This window comes from Lissotriton vulgaris, chromosome 1_1 (genome assembly GCF_964263255.1).
Source record: "Lissotriton vulgaris chromosome 1_1, aLisVul1.2, whole genome shotgun sequence".
In the NCBI taxonomy this organism is placed as follows: Eukaryota; Metazoa; Chordata; class Amphibia; order Caudata; family Salamandridae; genus Lissotriton; species Lissotriton vulgaris.
Window position 1 is genome coordinate 1,120,438,921 of NC_141685.1, and position 15,662 is coordinate 1,120,454,582.

Here is a 15,662-nt window from a genome sequence, read left to right on the forward strand (position 1 = left end):
TGGTCGGTGGTGATTTTGTTCCAGTTTCTTCGAGGAATAGGTTGTGGGGGGTTGTGAATCGTGGTAGTTTTGTAGCTGAAGTGAACACAACTATGGTCCGTCCAGTGGAGAGCTATGGTATGATCGAAGGAGATGTGTTTGCAGGAGGTGAAGACAGAGTCGAGCGTATGTCCGGCTACATGGGTGGGGGTGTCAACAAGTTGTTTGAGTCAGAGATTGGCCAGGTTGTCCAGAAGGGTGGTGGTGCTGCTGTCGTCTTTCTTTTCTAGGTGGAAGTTGAAGTCTCCCAGTAGGATGTAGTTCTCGGAGGGAAGGGCATGTGGGCTGATGAAGTCAGTGATGTCTTCGCTGAATTGTTTACGGGTTCCTGGTGGTCTGTAGATGAGGGTGCCTCTAAGTGTGGTCCTGGGGTCGGTGTGGATCTGGAAGTGGAGGTGTTCGGCGGTTGCAAGGTTATCGTCGGAGCTAGTCGTGATTTTGATGGTGTTCTTATGGACGATGGCGATGCCTACTCCTGTTTGGTTTGTGCGGTCTTTTCGGATGTAAGCGTCCGGGATGGCTATGGCTATGGCGATGTCGGGTGCTGATGAGGCGTTCATCCAGGTTTCTGTAAGGAAGGCGATGTCCAGTGACGCAATGTCGAGTAGGTCCCAGAGTTCAGTGTCGTGTCTGTGGACCGAGCGGGTGTTCAGCAGGATGCACTTCAGGTGGTTAGAGTCGGAGCTGTGTTTGGAGGAAGAGGATTTGGTGTGGGTCTTGATGCAAACGAACTTGCAGGAGTGGCAGGCGAAGGGACCGTGGGTACGTCCAGGGGCAGCTTCGAAGCATTGTGGTGTGCGTCCGGGGTTAAGGGCTAGGAGGGTGGCAGCGTCATACGTTATGCGGGAGGAGTGCGGTTTGCGGGAGCCAGGGGGTCTGGCGCTGGGCGCGGTCCAGGCGCGGACGGGCGTAGACGGGCTTACCTTTGGCGCGACCGCTGCGCGTGAACGCTGCGCGCGGAGGCATCTGTCATATGTGGATAGTGGAAGGGGAGGGGCGAGGGAGGAGCAGCTGGGAGGCGGGAGGCGGGGTGGAGAGCCGGGGAGGGAAGGCAAAACAACAACAAACAAACCAAAATGGCAGTCAGCCAAAAGCGATGCAGGGTTGGGGCACAATAATTGTAAAACGCTATGATAATCACACAATCAGGCACAAAGTGAGATTAAGGCAGCACAAATAACAAGAGCGTTGCAGCGCGCTATGGGCGACTCGCGCTACGGTGATATGCTAATTTAGTATAATTCAACAGGTTTTAAGGCGATATGTAGCGATCTGGCGCACAAGGCTAATTAATAAATATTTTATGCGTCTACAATGCAGGCAGTGGACTTGCAGTAACGATACCCGTCTGGAATCAGGTCAGGGAGCAGCGTGAGGAGGAGCGACCGTGTCTGTATTCTGGAGCCCACAAGGTGGCACTGTTGTTCTAAAATCCCTCTTTTTGTCAGACTCCCCACTCTTACGCAATGTTATAGTACTATTGACAGGAAATGCCCTAACTGAGGTGAGGAGAACCTCTCTAACTTCAAGCAGACACAGTGCGTGATCTAAAGGTACTTCCTCACAGCACTTGACTACGGCCAAAAGCCACTCCCACAACTACACTCGCTGTGGGGCGTCTCCTCTGCCACTCGCTCGCACGCTGATTCCGTGTCACTTGTTACGGACAGTAGCTCACTCTTGATGTGGCGAGTATATTTTCTTCCGTCACGATACGCTGTGCTCTCTCTCGACGTCACCAGTATTATTCTTTGCAAGTCTCTCATGTTGAGGTCGTGTGTGCCTTCTTCTCCGTTCTCGTCGCCAGTGTAGTGAGCAGCAAAGCAGGCGCAGAGACGTGGATGGTAGTCTCAAACCATTTTTTAGGCTTACAGACAAATAGTAGATAATCCAGTACACGACCTCAGCCACAGCTGGAGTCCGGCCGCGACGCTCCCGGTCAGGACTCTCCTCAGGCGCTCACCTTGGAACCCTTGCAGTGGTGACATTCTAAGTGCTGTCACCACGGAGCGTTCCAAGGCGTGTTAGGGGACAGGAGGATGATGGCTAATCAGGATGGAAGATACTACATTTGGCATCGTGGACATGAACTAAGATGTATTAGATGTTAATGCAGGGTTTATCTTTTCTGATGTGGTGGCTGTAGCATATGGAAACGCATTGTCATGCCACTTACAATGAAGGCGCATCTTTTCGTATTACAAACAAGGGCGGCATCTGTACTGATAATACGAAAGCGGAAGCCGTGCTGAAGCATAAAGTTAATGAAACTTGATGCTGCAGCACAGCTCCCACTTTAAAATCCACCTGGTTCTATGGTACATCTCAACCCCTCCCGCGCCCATTTGGCCTCTAATTGTATTTGTTATTCAAACGCGGCATGTGTTGGTTTAATGAATGGAAACTGAGAGGTGTTAATAGCCCCAGGCTCTCAGTCGCCACGGAGTGGGATTTTTTTTCTGTTAGAGTTGAGCTATCTCGCATTTCTCTCGCGAACAGTCTAATTGGCCTGGTTCACAGCAGGGGTTTCTAATTTGATGTCAGTTACACCACAGGGTCGTCACATAATCATCTTTTTCATATCTCCAGGACAGCCGAGTGAGCACTGAGATTTGCCCCCTCTCTCTCTCGACAGGAGCTGCCTGGTGAGGGGTGTGTGTTTGGTGAAGAGGAGAAGGGGGCGGAGGCCGGCCGATACAGGAGACATCCCCCATATAAAAGCAACAGAAAGGCAGCCTAGATGCAGAGAAGGCTGGTGCTGAGCGAAGTGATGCTGATGGGCTCCCAGCTTTACCTCTGAAAGGCGCTAGATTTCAGGACATTTGTGTGTAGAGGAGAATCAGGAGTGGGGGCTCGACTCCGGCCCGCCGTATAACATGACTGGGTGGGGAGGGGTGAAAGACAGTATCGCGACCGTGAAACAGCAGAAGCCAGTCCTGAAGCCAGCTTCATCTAGTGTGAGAACCTCAAGCGAAGAGGGTGTCGAGCCCAGGGTGGAATGGAGGTGGGCATATGAAGAAGGGGTGCCATGGTGACACTTTTTTGTGTATTGCGGTACGGGTGTACGTTATGCCTGGGGACATCTCTGTGTACCATGCGCGTTTGTGTGCTTACGTATATCTAACTTGTGAGGCATCCTGTGTGTGTTTGTGTGGGGGTATGATTGTGTGTGTGTTACTAATCATCTGTCCGTGTCGCATTTACTCCCTACAGTACTTAGTTCTCTTTTTCAATTTTCACAACTTGTCTGAGTTTTTTGGTCGCTATATTATGTTCACATTACCCAAGCGCCTGTTACCTTTTGCCAATGGATGCCATTAGATGTCAAGAGGTTTACTGTCTGGTGCTATTTCCATATGTTGAACCTGCACTGTGTACTATCACCGAGCCGCGTGGCGCTCGCGCATGAAACAGAGCGCGCCATATTTGAAAGCTGTTTTGATCGGGCCTGCCCAGGAACATGAATACCGTCTGCTCAGTCTTCGTGTTGCCAAGAATACAGTATCTAACAGCTCTTGAAATACAGGCTTGCTTCCACTTGCCGTGACTTTTGACATTGCCCATGAATATCTTTCGGACTCTGCTGATTCTTTTTTAGAAACATGCTGCAAGCAGACAGCAGCCTCATGATGGGCCAGAGATGTTCTCCAGATCTGAAATGCTTTTTTTTTAACACTGCACATCTAAACGACTCTTTCCAAAGAGACTCTTCAGGCTGTATTTTTGGTAATGTTTGTTAATTGATAAATTCAACAGCATGTAACGCCACAGCATCACTCAGCGCCACAGCATCACTCGGCACCACTGAATGCCACAGCGCCACTCCACGCAACAGCACCACTCCACAGCGCCACGCCACAACACCACGCCACAGCACCACTCCACGCCACAGCACCACTCCACGCCACAGCACCACTCCACGCCACAGCACCACTCCACGCCACAGCACCACTCCACGCCACAGCACCACTCCACGCCACAGCACCACTCCACGCCACAGCACCACTCCATGCCACAGCACCACTCCACGCCACAGCACCACTCCATGCCACAGCACCACTCCATGCCACAGCACCACTCCATGCCACAGCACCACTCCATGCCACTGCACCACTCCATGCCACTGCACCACTCCATGCCACAGCACCACTCCATGCCACAGCACCACTCCATGCCACAGCACCACTCCATGCCACAGCACCACTCCATGCCACAGCACCACTCCATGCCACAGCACCACTCCATGCCACAGCACCACTCCATGCCACAGCACCACTCCATGCCACAGCACCACTCCATGCCACAGCACCACTCCATGCCACAGCACCACTCCACGCCACAGCACCACTCTCCCCTCCACGCCACAGCTCCACTCTCCACTCCACGCCACAGCTCCACTCTCCACTCCACGCCACAGTTCCACTCTCCACAGCACCACTCCACGCCACAGCTCCACTCCATGCCTCCACTCCACGCCACAGCACCACTCCACGCCACCGCACCACTCCACTCCACGCCACCGCACCACTCCACGCCACCGCACCACTCCACGCCACCGCACCACTCCACGCCACCGCACCACTCCACGCCACCGCACCACTCCACTCCACGCCACCGCACCACTCAGCACCACTGAATGCCACAGCATCACTCAGCACCACTGAAGGCCACAGCATCACTCAGCACCACGGAAGGCCACAGCATCACTCAGCACCACTGAAGGCCACAGCATCACTCAGCACCATTGAACGCCTCAGCAGCACTGAACGCCACAGCATCACTCTGTGCAACCATTCAACAACAACTGGTTCTAATATGTTCTCTCAATGTTTCAAGCTTTATTACAAATGTCATAAAAAGATGTTAATATTTCACTTCTGTTCTTGGATTTTCATCACAATAAAATACACTGAACATAATCTTCCCAAAAGTTATTTACAAAACTTTAAGCTATTGCCATTATAAATTACAATAACTTTTATTTAAGTACTAATTAAAAAAAATAAAAGCCATTGTTATTTGTAATATTAATATATCTAAGTCATGTAAATACAACACATATTGCATTACAAATGCTATAGGTGTCACGTTTGTGAAAGTTAAAACTATTGGCATTGTAAATGACAAAGCTATTAATTTCGCTATTTTCAAAACCAACACAAAAATAGAAAAATTGTCATTTACAATACCAATAGCTCAAACTTTCCTAATGTGAGACCTATTGCATTGCAATTGCTTGTTTAAGTTGCACCTGTATCCTTGTGCATTGTTAATTTCGTGGACGTGATCAGGAGTCTGTAATTGCATGCTTGAGAACTAGAGCCATATGTATGAAAGGGTTGTATCCATTCTGTGTCAATGGGACAATGTGTCAGTACATATGACCCCAAAGGTTTTACTACAGAAAAGCAACTTTCAGATTCCTAGCCCAAATCTGTAGTAGAGTACACAGTATGTGATTCTTGAACACCACAAGCCTTAAACACATTTACTGGTTAGTAACTTTTTTTTATTTTCCCTTAGTTTCTACATGGTTCAAATCACTCACAAGGGAATCTCAGAACAAAGTGATGAGATGTGATGATGCTATATGGGGATTTTAAGATGCCTATGGTGTGATAAACCCCCCATAGAGTTAGGTCTTGTATAATAATAATAAGATAATGCAACATTTTAATGAGATCATACGTGCCGGTGTTTTCTATCGCTGTTACAATTTGGTAAAGAGAATAGGATTTGATACATTGAATTATCTTTGCACCTCAGCAGGATATCATTTTTGGAAATTAATTCAGGTAATCATTTTCATGTCTAAGTGAGCTGACATCATGATCCCTTTCACTGCTTTTAAGTAGGCTACCAACAAAATGTGCTTCTGACTTTCAAATTTGGCACTGTTAAAACATGACCAGCTTTCCCATATAGTAGTTTGAACCTGTTGTCTTTTATCAGCATAATTCTCTCTGTGCCATGGACTATTGCCTAGACACTAGTCCCTATTTGGTCTAAGCAGGTCTCCCCTATTATTTTCCAGTGTGCCTCATTTTTAACTTAAGAACATTGTCCACTGGGTCATTTGAGGATAAAATTGCATGTGTTCCTTTGCCTGCTGGAGAAAGACCATTGATGTCTATCTTACTTCTCTCCCCGTATGCAAGGTAACCCTTTAACCTCCATAATGCCCCTCTATTTCTCTTTGACCTGTATATATTGATGATGTTATTGGTTCCTGGTTCATGTACCGGTTATGTCTAATCTTGGCACTTGTATTCTTTTTTCTGAAACCTCTATAGGAATCACCAGCCATCGAGAAAGTTGGGCAGCATTGTTATGTCAACAAAGTATCCAACTTGGATGTTCGCCAGCTGCCCATTATGCCAGAGGAGTCATCTCCCCCATTGTCTCCGTTTGCACCGTCTCCTTCAAGTAGCACAGAACCAAAAACTCAGGAACTCGAATATGGACCAGAGTCAAAACCCCCTATGCCCCAATCTCCACTTCCTCCATCCCCTCCACCACCCTCTCCTCCCATAGAAGACTTGAGAGAGATAGCAAAAGTAAAACAGCGCTCCCGCCCCTCTGAAGACAATGAGGAGGCACGTCCACGGATCAAAAAATGGAAGGGGTTGCGCTGGAAGCGGTTGCGAATCCTCATCACCATACAGAAGGGTGGTGCAAAGCGTGATGGTGATAAAGAGATATCGGAGTTTATTGAAAAGCTTGGTACCACCCTCAGGCCAGAGACTCTTCCTATAGACCTGCGGAAGTGCTGTTTCTGCCATGAGGAAGGGGATGGTGCAACAGATGGCCCTGCACGACTACTAAACCTTGACCTTGACCTCTGGGTCCACTTGAACTGCGCTCTTTGGTCCACAGAGGTTTACGAGACACAAGGGGGTGCCCTTATCAATGTGGAGGTAGCACTGCACCGTGGACTACTCACCAAGTGCTCTGTGTGCCAGAAGACTGGCGCCACAAACAGCTGTAATCGCATTCGCTGCCCCAATGTCTATCACTTTGCCTGTGCCATCCGTGCCAAATGCATGTTTTTCAAGGACAAGACAATGCTCTGCCCCATGCACAAGCTAAAAGGACCATGTGACCACGAGCTCAGCTCATTTGCCGTTTTTCGCCGTGTTTACATAGAACGAGACGAAGTTAATCAGATTGCCTCGATCATTCAACGGGGCGAGCGTATCCACATGTTCCGTGTAGGTGGGCTAATCTTTCATGCCATCGGTCAGCTACTCCCACATCAACTAGCGGACTTCCACAGTGTAACTGCTCTCTACCCAGTAGGCTATGAGGCTACGCGCATTTATTGGAGTATGCGCTATAACAACCGGCGCTGCTGCTACCGCTGTTCCATCTGTGACAATAACGGCCAGCCTGAGTTCACCGTGCAGGTGATAGAGTACGGTCACGAGGATATGGTGCTATCTGATTCCTCTGCACAAGGTGAGACATTGGCGCATACAGGTTTGTGAAAAGCCAGGGTATGGAAGCTGTTGGGTCGGATTCAGGGTTTCTTGAATGTGGATAGAGGAGTAGAGTGGACTGCCCATAATGCTAGTCCTCGTACCATCTAGAGCTTCATCCTTTTTCATTAGATTCAGTGGGTGTAGTGAAGCGGAATCTGCTGTTTCTATTGCATGAGGAGGTGTTTATATTGAAACTGTTGTTTTTCTTAGTGGTGATCGCGGTTACAGGTGACGGTGGGGTCTAGAGGGCCACCTGGGCAGTGGTTAGTCACCCACAGTGACTTTGTGGAGTGTGACAAGGAAAGTCCTTTCCTGCAGCTGTCAAGATCAGTTTTCCATTGATCGTTATATCTTCCCTATTGATTCTTGTGATTCAAGGTCCCATCGAGGAGATCTGACTGCTTTTTTTCTTCTTAGCTGTTTGGAATCAGATTGTGGAGCCTGTGGCAAGGATGAGAAGAGAGTTGGACATGCTGCGACTGTTTCCTGAATACCTGAAAGGAGAGGATCTCTTTGGCCTCACGTTGCATGCTGTTGTGCGCATTGCAGAATCGGTAAGTTGCGTTTTCTCACTGCAGTAATCTTTTTGTGAGTTAGCTGTGAGCAATATTGTCATTCGTGGTGTCTGTAAATGTGCTGCATCTACAGTAACTATTCCTTCATTGTAGGCCTTGTACATGTTACATGAGCCAATGCCATGCCTTTTCTGTTGACCTGTATGCATACATTGCGTGAGACTCCGCATATCTGAAAGAGACACGTTAGTGATAGATTCCTTACCTTAGAATATCCCCAGGCGTCAGACTGGATCTGGAAATGTTTGCGTAGCAATACCCCTGCGCGTCGGTAGGCGTCGTCTGCGGCTACGCGTCCGTCGTCGGCGTCTTTAGCGCCGGAATGATGTCGTCGGAGTACTTAGACGCCGCCCATGCGCGCTGACGTCGGTTCTTCTTTTTTCCGCGCCAGCTAGCGCAGATCCGGAGAAGCTCTACCCCTAGTCATTTTTTGACCAAACTTTTGATCTTTTTGATCATTTCTTCCTTCGGTCTTCGACTCTATCGGTGCCGGTAGGGATGCCCAGGTTCAAACCCTGCTCGAAGTGCGACCGACTGATGTCTGTTACGGACCCCCATCGCCGGTGCCTGAAGTGCTTAGGCCTCGACCACAGCGACCGCACCTGTTCCGGCTGCCGGGCCCTGACGTCGAAAGCTAGGCGGGAGCGGTCCCGCAAGCGGCTCGAGCTCCGGCAGTCGGCCCCGCGCCACTCCAGGTCCCGGTCCCGGTCCCACGAGAGGTCGAGGGACCGGTCGCGGGGTCGAAGTCATCGCAGCTCTGGGAGTGGACACCGGTCGTCTGGCTCCAAGTCCTCAGGTAAGAGGCATGAGAGGTCGGAGAGACGTTGTCGTTCCTCCGACCCACCCCGACGCTCGCACGATGCGACCGGGGGCTCAGGCGACACCGCCCAGGCGGCTCCGCAGGAGTCGCAAGCGTCGCAGCCTGCCCCACACCTTCGGGTCCCTGGGCACAGCGCGACGCCGGAGGAGATCGAGCGGTACCTCATGGCCATGAGGTCCCTCCCTCCTCAGTCTGGTTCCGTGGCGCCTCCGGGCCCGACGGTCCCGACTGGAGGCCCTAGCGGGTCGGGTGCTTCGGCCCCGATGCCGCCGGCGACTTCGGTTCCGGCGCCGCAGGACCTCACCGGATCCGCTTCCGGATCCGGGTCGTCACCGGTCGACCTCACGGCCTACCGGCGCCGGCCCAACGGGTGTCGCCCCCGGCGCCCATTGTGGATTCCGTCCCCAATGTTCCCCTCGGTCCAACTCTGTCGCCGGAACAGCGCCGCTGGGCGCCGCTTCCGACGGCCTTTGGAGATTTTTATTTCCATGAGAAGGCCCCGTCTGTTAATACTGTTTTACAGGTAACTGGTGACGAGGAAGATTGGGGGGGGTCCGAGGACCCTCTGGCACTGGAGTGCCAGTCTCAACAGGACTGGACATATGAGCTTGGGGAGGCCAGTGGTATTGACACTTCGCCAGACACTGGATTTGTCTCCCCTCCGACCGTGGCTTCGGAGGAGGGGTCTACATACAGTGTAGTGTTGACGAGGGCGGCTCAGGCCTTACACCTTGAGCTCCCCGTCGCGGCCGTGAGGACTAACCTCCTCACTGAGCTCCTCAAACTGCAGTCAAACTCCAGGGAGCCTCTGCTGCTGTTCAATGAGGCCTTGTGTGACGTTCTTGTGGGCACTTGGTCCAAGCCCCCCACAGGTCCGCCTGTGAATAGGAACGTGGCCAGACGCTACCGCCCGGTCCCGGGCGACCCTTGCTTTTTGTCCACCCATCCCACCCCCGAGAGCCTGGTCATCCAGGCCTCCAATTCCCAGACCGCGTTCCCGTCGGCCCCGCCCGACCAGGAATCCAAGAGATATGAACAGTTCGGGAAGAAGGTGTTCTCGTCCCTAAGCTTAGGGCTTCAGTCTGTCAATACCGCCTGTCTCTTGGGCCGCTATACCCACACTCTGTGGGACGCGGTTGCGGACATGCTGCCACAATGTCCGGAGGAGGTCCGGGCTAAACTCGCCCAAACCCTTGCGGAGGGCCAGGATGCAGCGCGTTATTCCATCCGGTGTGGGCTGGATACCACGGACTCACTGGGCAGGGCGATGGCAACGACAGTGGCGGTTCGACGTCACGCCTGGTTGAGATCCGCCAACTTCTCAACCGATGTCCAGGCCACACTTCTGGACATGCCGTTCGATGGCAGTCGCCTCTTTGGCGACAAGGCAGACCATGCGCTGGAACGTTTTAAGGACTCCAGGGCTACGGCCAAGACCTTGGGCCTCTCGTCCACACGCCAGCAATCGGGTGCCTTTCGCGCCATTCGTGGCCACGGAAGGGGCGCCCCCACACGTGCTGCCAGCCACGCGCCGCAGAATGTTCGTGGAAACCGCTGCGGCGGCAGTCGGGGACATTAGGGAGGCCAGTCCACACCTCCCTCCACAGCCACCGCCTCAAAACCTTCCTCTTCCGAGTTTTCAGGCCCATGTGACGCCAGTAGGGGGCAGGGTTCGCCATCACCACTTCCACTGGCGCACTATCACATCGGACAGGTGGGTGCTGCAGATCGTCCGTAGGGGCTACTCCCTCCCCTTCGAGGCGACCCCTCCATCCATGCCACCGCAATTCCACCGCGTGTCGGGGGATCACTTGCAACTTCTGCAAGAGGAAGTCACGGCCCTCTTGGCCAAGGGGGCCATCGAGCGTGTTCCTGGGCCAGAAGTAGGGTGTGGTTGTTACTCCCACTACTTTCTGGTACCCAAGAAAACTGAGTTGATCCTGCCCGGCAAGAGCGAAATCAGTTGGAGCCCTAACTTCTGGCCTGCTGATATGGGCCTTCCCCCTAAGAAATCTCTGACTGTAAAAAGTCTGGGGATAACCATCAATGAGGACCTCTCGCTAAAATCCCAAATTGGAACCGTGGTTTCCTCTGGATTTTTCCAATTGAGGAAAATTAGGAAAATCGCTAATTTCCTCACTCCCTCCGCCTTAATTCAGGTGGTCACCTCCAGACTACGGCCGACCTCCTGCACTTGCTGGGGTTCTCCATCAATGTGCCGAAGTCGCACCTGTGTCCCTCTCACAAGCTCCTCTTCATCGTAGCGGTTCTCGACTCGGCGCAGTTTCGGGTTTACCCTCCCGAACAGCGGGTTCGGGATATACAGGCTCTGATTCCCATCTTTCAGCCTTTATCCCGAGTCTCGGTCAGGTTGACGCTGCAGCTTCTGGGGCTGATGGCCTCCTGCATCCTTCTGGTGCATCACGCCCGGTGGCGGATGCGTGCTCTGCAGTGGTACTTGACGTTTCAGTGGGCCCAGCATCAGGACAACCTGTCCGATCATGTCTTGATCTCGGAGGGCACTGCAAGACATCTGCAGTGGTGGCTCACGGACCGCGATTGGGTCAGTGGCAGAACCCTCTCCCTACCCCACCCGGAGCACGTGGTTGTGACGGACGCGTCCCTCCAGGGCTGGGGAGGCCACATGGGAGAGGCGGAGATCAGAGGCCGCTGGTTCCGGCGGAGTCCCGGCTCCATATCAACCTTTTGGAGCTGCGGGCGATTCGGCTAGCACTGAAGGCATTCCTCCCCTCTGTCCGGGGGAGTGTAGTGCAGGTGTTCACGGACAACACCACCGCCATGTGGTACTGCAACAAACAGGGCGGGGTGGGTCGTGGACCCTATGCCAGGAGGCTCTGCACCTCTGGCAGTGGCTGGAACATCAGGGCGTGACCCTGGGGGTTCAACACCTGGCAGGCTCTCTGAATGCCAGGGCGGACGAACTCAGCAGTCTGTGCATGATGGATCACGAATGGCGTCTGAACTCGGACGTGGCGCAAGGCCTCTTTCAGCAATGGGGAGAGCCTTGGTTAGATCTATTCACCACAGAAGAGAACGCGCAATGTCATCAGTTCTGCGCGTTGGAATTTCCAAGGCGGCACTCGCTCGGATACGCTTTTCGTCGCGAGTGGAGTTGCGGTCTATTGTACGCCTCTCCGCCTATACCACTTCTGCCGCCCAGAGTGCTGAAGAAGATAAGGCGCGACCGGGCCCAGGTTATCCTTCTGACTCCGGACTGGGCACGAAGGTACTGGTATCCCGAGCTACTCAGCATGTCAGTCGATCTCCTGATTCGTCTGCCTCTTCGGGAGGACCTTCTGTCGCAGCAGCAGGGGACGGTTCTGCACCCGAACCTGTCCAGTCTCCACCTACAAGCTTGGAGATTGAGCGGCGGCAGTTGAGGCCATTTGACTTGCCTCCCGAAGTCTGTGATATCATTCTGGCAGCCAGGCGTCCCTCCACAAAGTCGGTATACGCCTGCAGGTGGAACAGATTTGTGGCATGGTGCACAGCAAAGGCTGTGGACCCTCTCTCTGCACCCCTTTCTGAAGTTCTACTCTTTCTTCTTTCCCTTGCCCAGCAGGGCTCTGCTCTGGGCACTCTTGAGGGGTACCTTTCTGCTCTTTCCGCCTTCTTACGGCTACCTGATCAGCCTTCCTTATTCAAGTCCCTTATTGTAAATAGGTTTCTGAAGGGCATCACACACATGTTCCCTCCTGTTCCCTTTGTGATGCCCCAGTGGGACTTGAATCTTGTACTTGCTTATCTAATGTGTGCTCCCTTTGAGCCGCTCCATAACTGTCCTCTCCGTCTTCTTACTCTGAAGACTGCTTTCCTGGTTGCCATCACCTCTGCCAGGAGAGTGAGTGAGCTCCAGGCTCTTTCTTCTACTCCACCTTTCCTCTCTGTTCATCCGGACAAGGTTGTGTTGCGGACAAGACCTTCCTTTCTGCCCAAGGTTGTCACAGCCTTCCACATCGGGCCGTCCATTACCTTGCCCACCTTCTTTCCGCCTCCGCATCCCTCGAAAGAGGAAGAGAGGCTCCACCGTCTGGACCCAAAACGTGCGCTCTCTTATTACCTGGATCGCACATGCCAGTTCCGGGTGGATGACCAACTCTTTGTTGGTTACGTGGGCGCGAAGAAGGGAAAGGCGGTACACAAGAGGACCATCTCCCGGTGGATCATCTTGTGTATTCAGGCATGTTACTCCATGGCCAAAAAGGAGCCCCCTGCTGGATTGCGGGCTCCTTCCACTCGAGCCACGGCAACAACAACTGCCCTGGGCCGAGGAGTGCCCTTGCAGGACATTTGCCAAGCAGCTACGTGGGCCTCGCTGCACACGTTTGCAAGACACTACTGCCTGGACAGTCAAGTCCGGAGGGATGGCTTCTTTGGCCGTTCCGTCCTCCAGGACTTTCTGGTATAGTTATTGGTTCGCAGACCCACCACCGGGGTTGGTATTGCTGGGGTATCTATTCTAAGGTAAGGAATCTATCACTAGCGTGCCTCTTTCAGATGCACAAGTTACTACTTGTGTAACGATATATCTATAAGAGACATTAGTTAGTGATAGATTCCTTACCGACCCACCCATCCTCACCGTTCTGCGAACCGATATCTAGGGTTAAGGTCATCCCCTTTCAGGGCCCTAGCTTCATGGCGTATCTGGCGCAGAAAAGCTGTGTATCAGAACTGATGTCAGCTCGCATGGGCGGCGTCTAAGTACTCCGACGTCATTCCGGCGCTAACGACGCCGACGACGGACGCGGAGCCGCACACGACGCCTACCAACGAGCAGGGGTATTGCTACGCAAACATTTACGGATTCAGTCTGACGCCTGAGGATATTCTAAGCTAAGGAATCTATCACTAACTAATGTCTCTTACAGATATATCGTTACACAAGTAGTAACTTGTGCGTTACCTCACCCACGGGCTGCGGGTGCACAGGTGTCAAAGTGTGTCGGGTTTCGGCGTTGAAGTCTATGGAGCCTGGAAGAAAAGATGCTGCAGGCGGCCAGATGGAAGATGTCTGGAGTGATCCAAGTGTGGATCAAGTAAGATGGAGACCTGAAAGCAGAGGGGACAATGTTCAGAGTCACTAGCCAGTGACTGGAGTGGAACCAGGAAGGAACCAGATGATGTTGTCACGATCAGGTGAAGAGTGGACGCTTGACTCTGCAGCCACGTGGACCAGGTGGTGTCTTCGACGACCAGGATGGAGGCACGAGCTGTCCCACGCAGGCTCTCGCTGTCGGCGGTGTTGGATCCGGAATCAACATCAACAGGCCTTGGCAAAGGCAACCCCCGCGGTGAGTGGAAAAGGCGTCTGGTGCGACCCAGGAGGGTCCGGGGTACTTCTCCTTTGCAGGGGCCAGTCTGGAGCAACCAGACCAGCAGTGTGGATTTCAAGGATCGTCGTCAAGGAGGCCACTAGCCAGCCGGCAAGTGACCAGACAACGCGTCTAGCAGCAATCAAGCAAAAGGGCCCCACGCAGATCTCGTGGATGCTGGAGGGCTGATCTTCTGTGCAGGAGTTGCTCTGAACTGGGGCTTCTCAATCCCCAAAGCACTTTCTCGAGGATGCCTCTGAAGTCTTGATGGAAGCGAAGTGCAGTTTCTCCAAGATGGCCGGTCCCACGTGTCTTGTCGCACCCACGGATCTCAGCTGTGCTGCAGATCTAGGTAGAGGTCGGAGAGGTCTGGGAATCCGGGTCTCGTCGGGTTCTGAAGTCTGGATCCACTCGGGAAGACGACAAAGTGAACCGCTAGGACGCTTGATGGTGCCTGCAGATGCAGGGTGGAAACTCCTTGCCCACTAGGGAGATTTCTTCAGTCTTCTGTGGAGCAGAACGTCTAAGTCCAGAGTTTCTTCTTGTAGAGTTTCAAATCAGGATAATCTAATTTGGAATGGGACCAGCTCCAACCTTTATTCTCCTAAAGGGGGCTGTGTAGGAAGGTACATCCTGACTATGGTTGCCCCCAACTTTTTGCCCTGTGTTTTAGCTGGTTTTTGACATAGTCGACCTGGGGCCCTGCCAATCAGGACCCCAGGCCTACTGCTCTCTCTGTAAAATGGATTCCATGTACCCTAGGTACATTTCCAATTGGTACTGGGCCACCTTATCAGACCCTGTAACTCAGGGCATAGGTGTACCCAGGGCCTACCAGGGGCTGAAGCATGTATTATGCCACCCCTGGCTGGCCTCCTAAATTTGACACAACTGGCTGCATGACAGCTGGGGCAAAGTCGTGTAATCACCCTTTGCTGTAGATATAGTATACCTATATCTAACCCTAAAATGGACACACAGATTCCTATCAGTCACTCCTATGGCAGGCCTTGACAATCCTGAAGGCAGAGTGCTTGGAATCGTGTGAGATGGTGCTCTGGCATGAGCTGAGCCTGTCTGCAGCTTGCGGAATCAAGTCCTAATAGCTGTTCCATGATATCGCATACCATATACTCTTAAGTGCATTATAATCCTCGCGGTTAAATGCTATCTTTGGTATTGCTTTATCAAAACATGTCGAGTAAGGTGTCATACGAATTGGAATACTAACCCCTCGCCAATTCTGGCGACGGGGTTAGCATTCCACCCTTCTAGAGGGACACGACATGTATGTAACTGTGAACCCCGGTTAAAGTTAAACGAAGCCTCAGCTCCACAAAATGGATGCTGCCACCACAGACACGAGTCTGACCCCCTGCAGCTGGGAGTCCTTCCAGCGAGGGGAGCCTGG

The 15,662-nt window shown here is 52.5% G+C and overlaps 1 protein-coding gene across 4 annotated transcripts in view; it reads left to right on the forward strand.

Moving 5' to 3' along the window:
* KMT2D (lysine methyltransferase 2D) overlaps positions 1–15,662 on the forward strand; it is a 1,692,256-nt gene that overhangs the window by 1,549,922 nt on the left and 126,672 nt on the right. For all 4 annotated transcript variants that reach the window (XM_086963706.1, XM_086963708.1, XM_086963710.1 and 1 more), the window contains 2 exons: positions 6,333–7,497; positions 7,938–8,074. In XM_086963706.1, the coding sequence (XP_086819832.1) occupies positions 6,333–7,497; positions 7,938–8,074 (1,302 nt within the window). The remainder of the gene's footprint in view (positions 1–6,332; positions 7,498–7,937; positions 8,075–15,662) is intronic.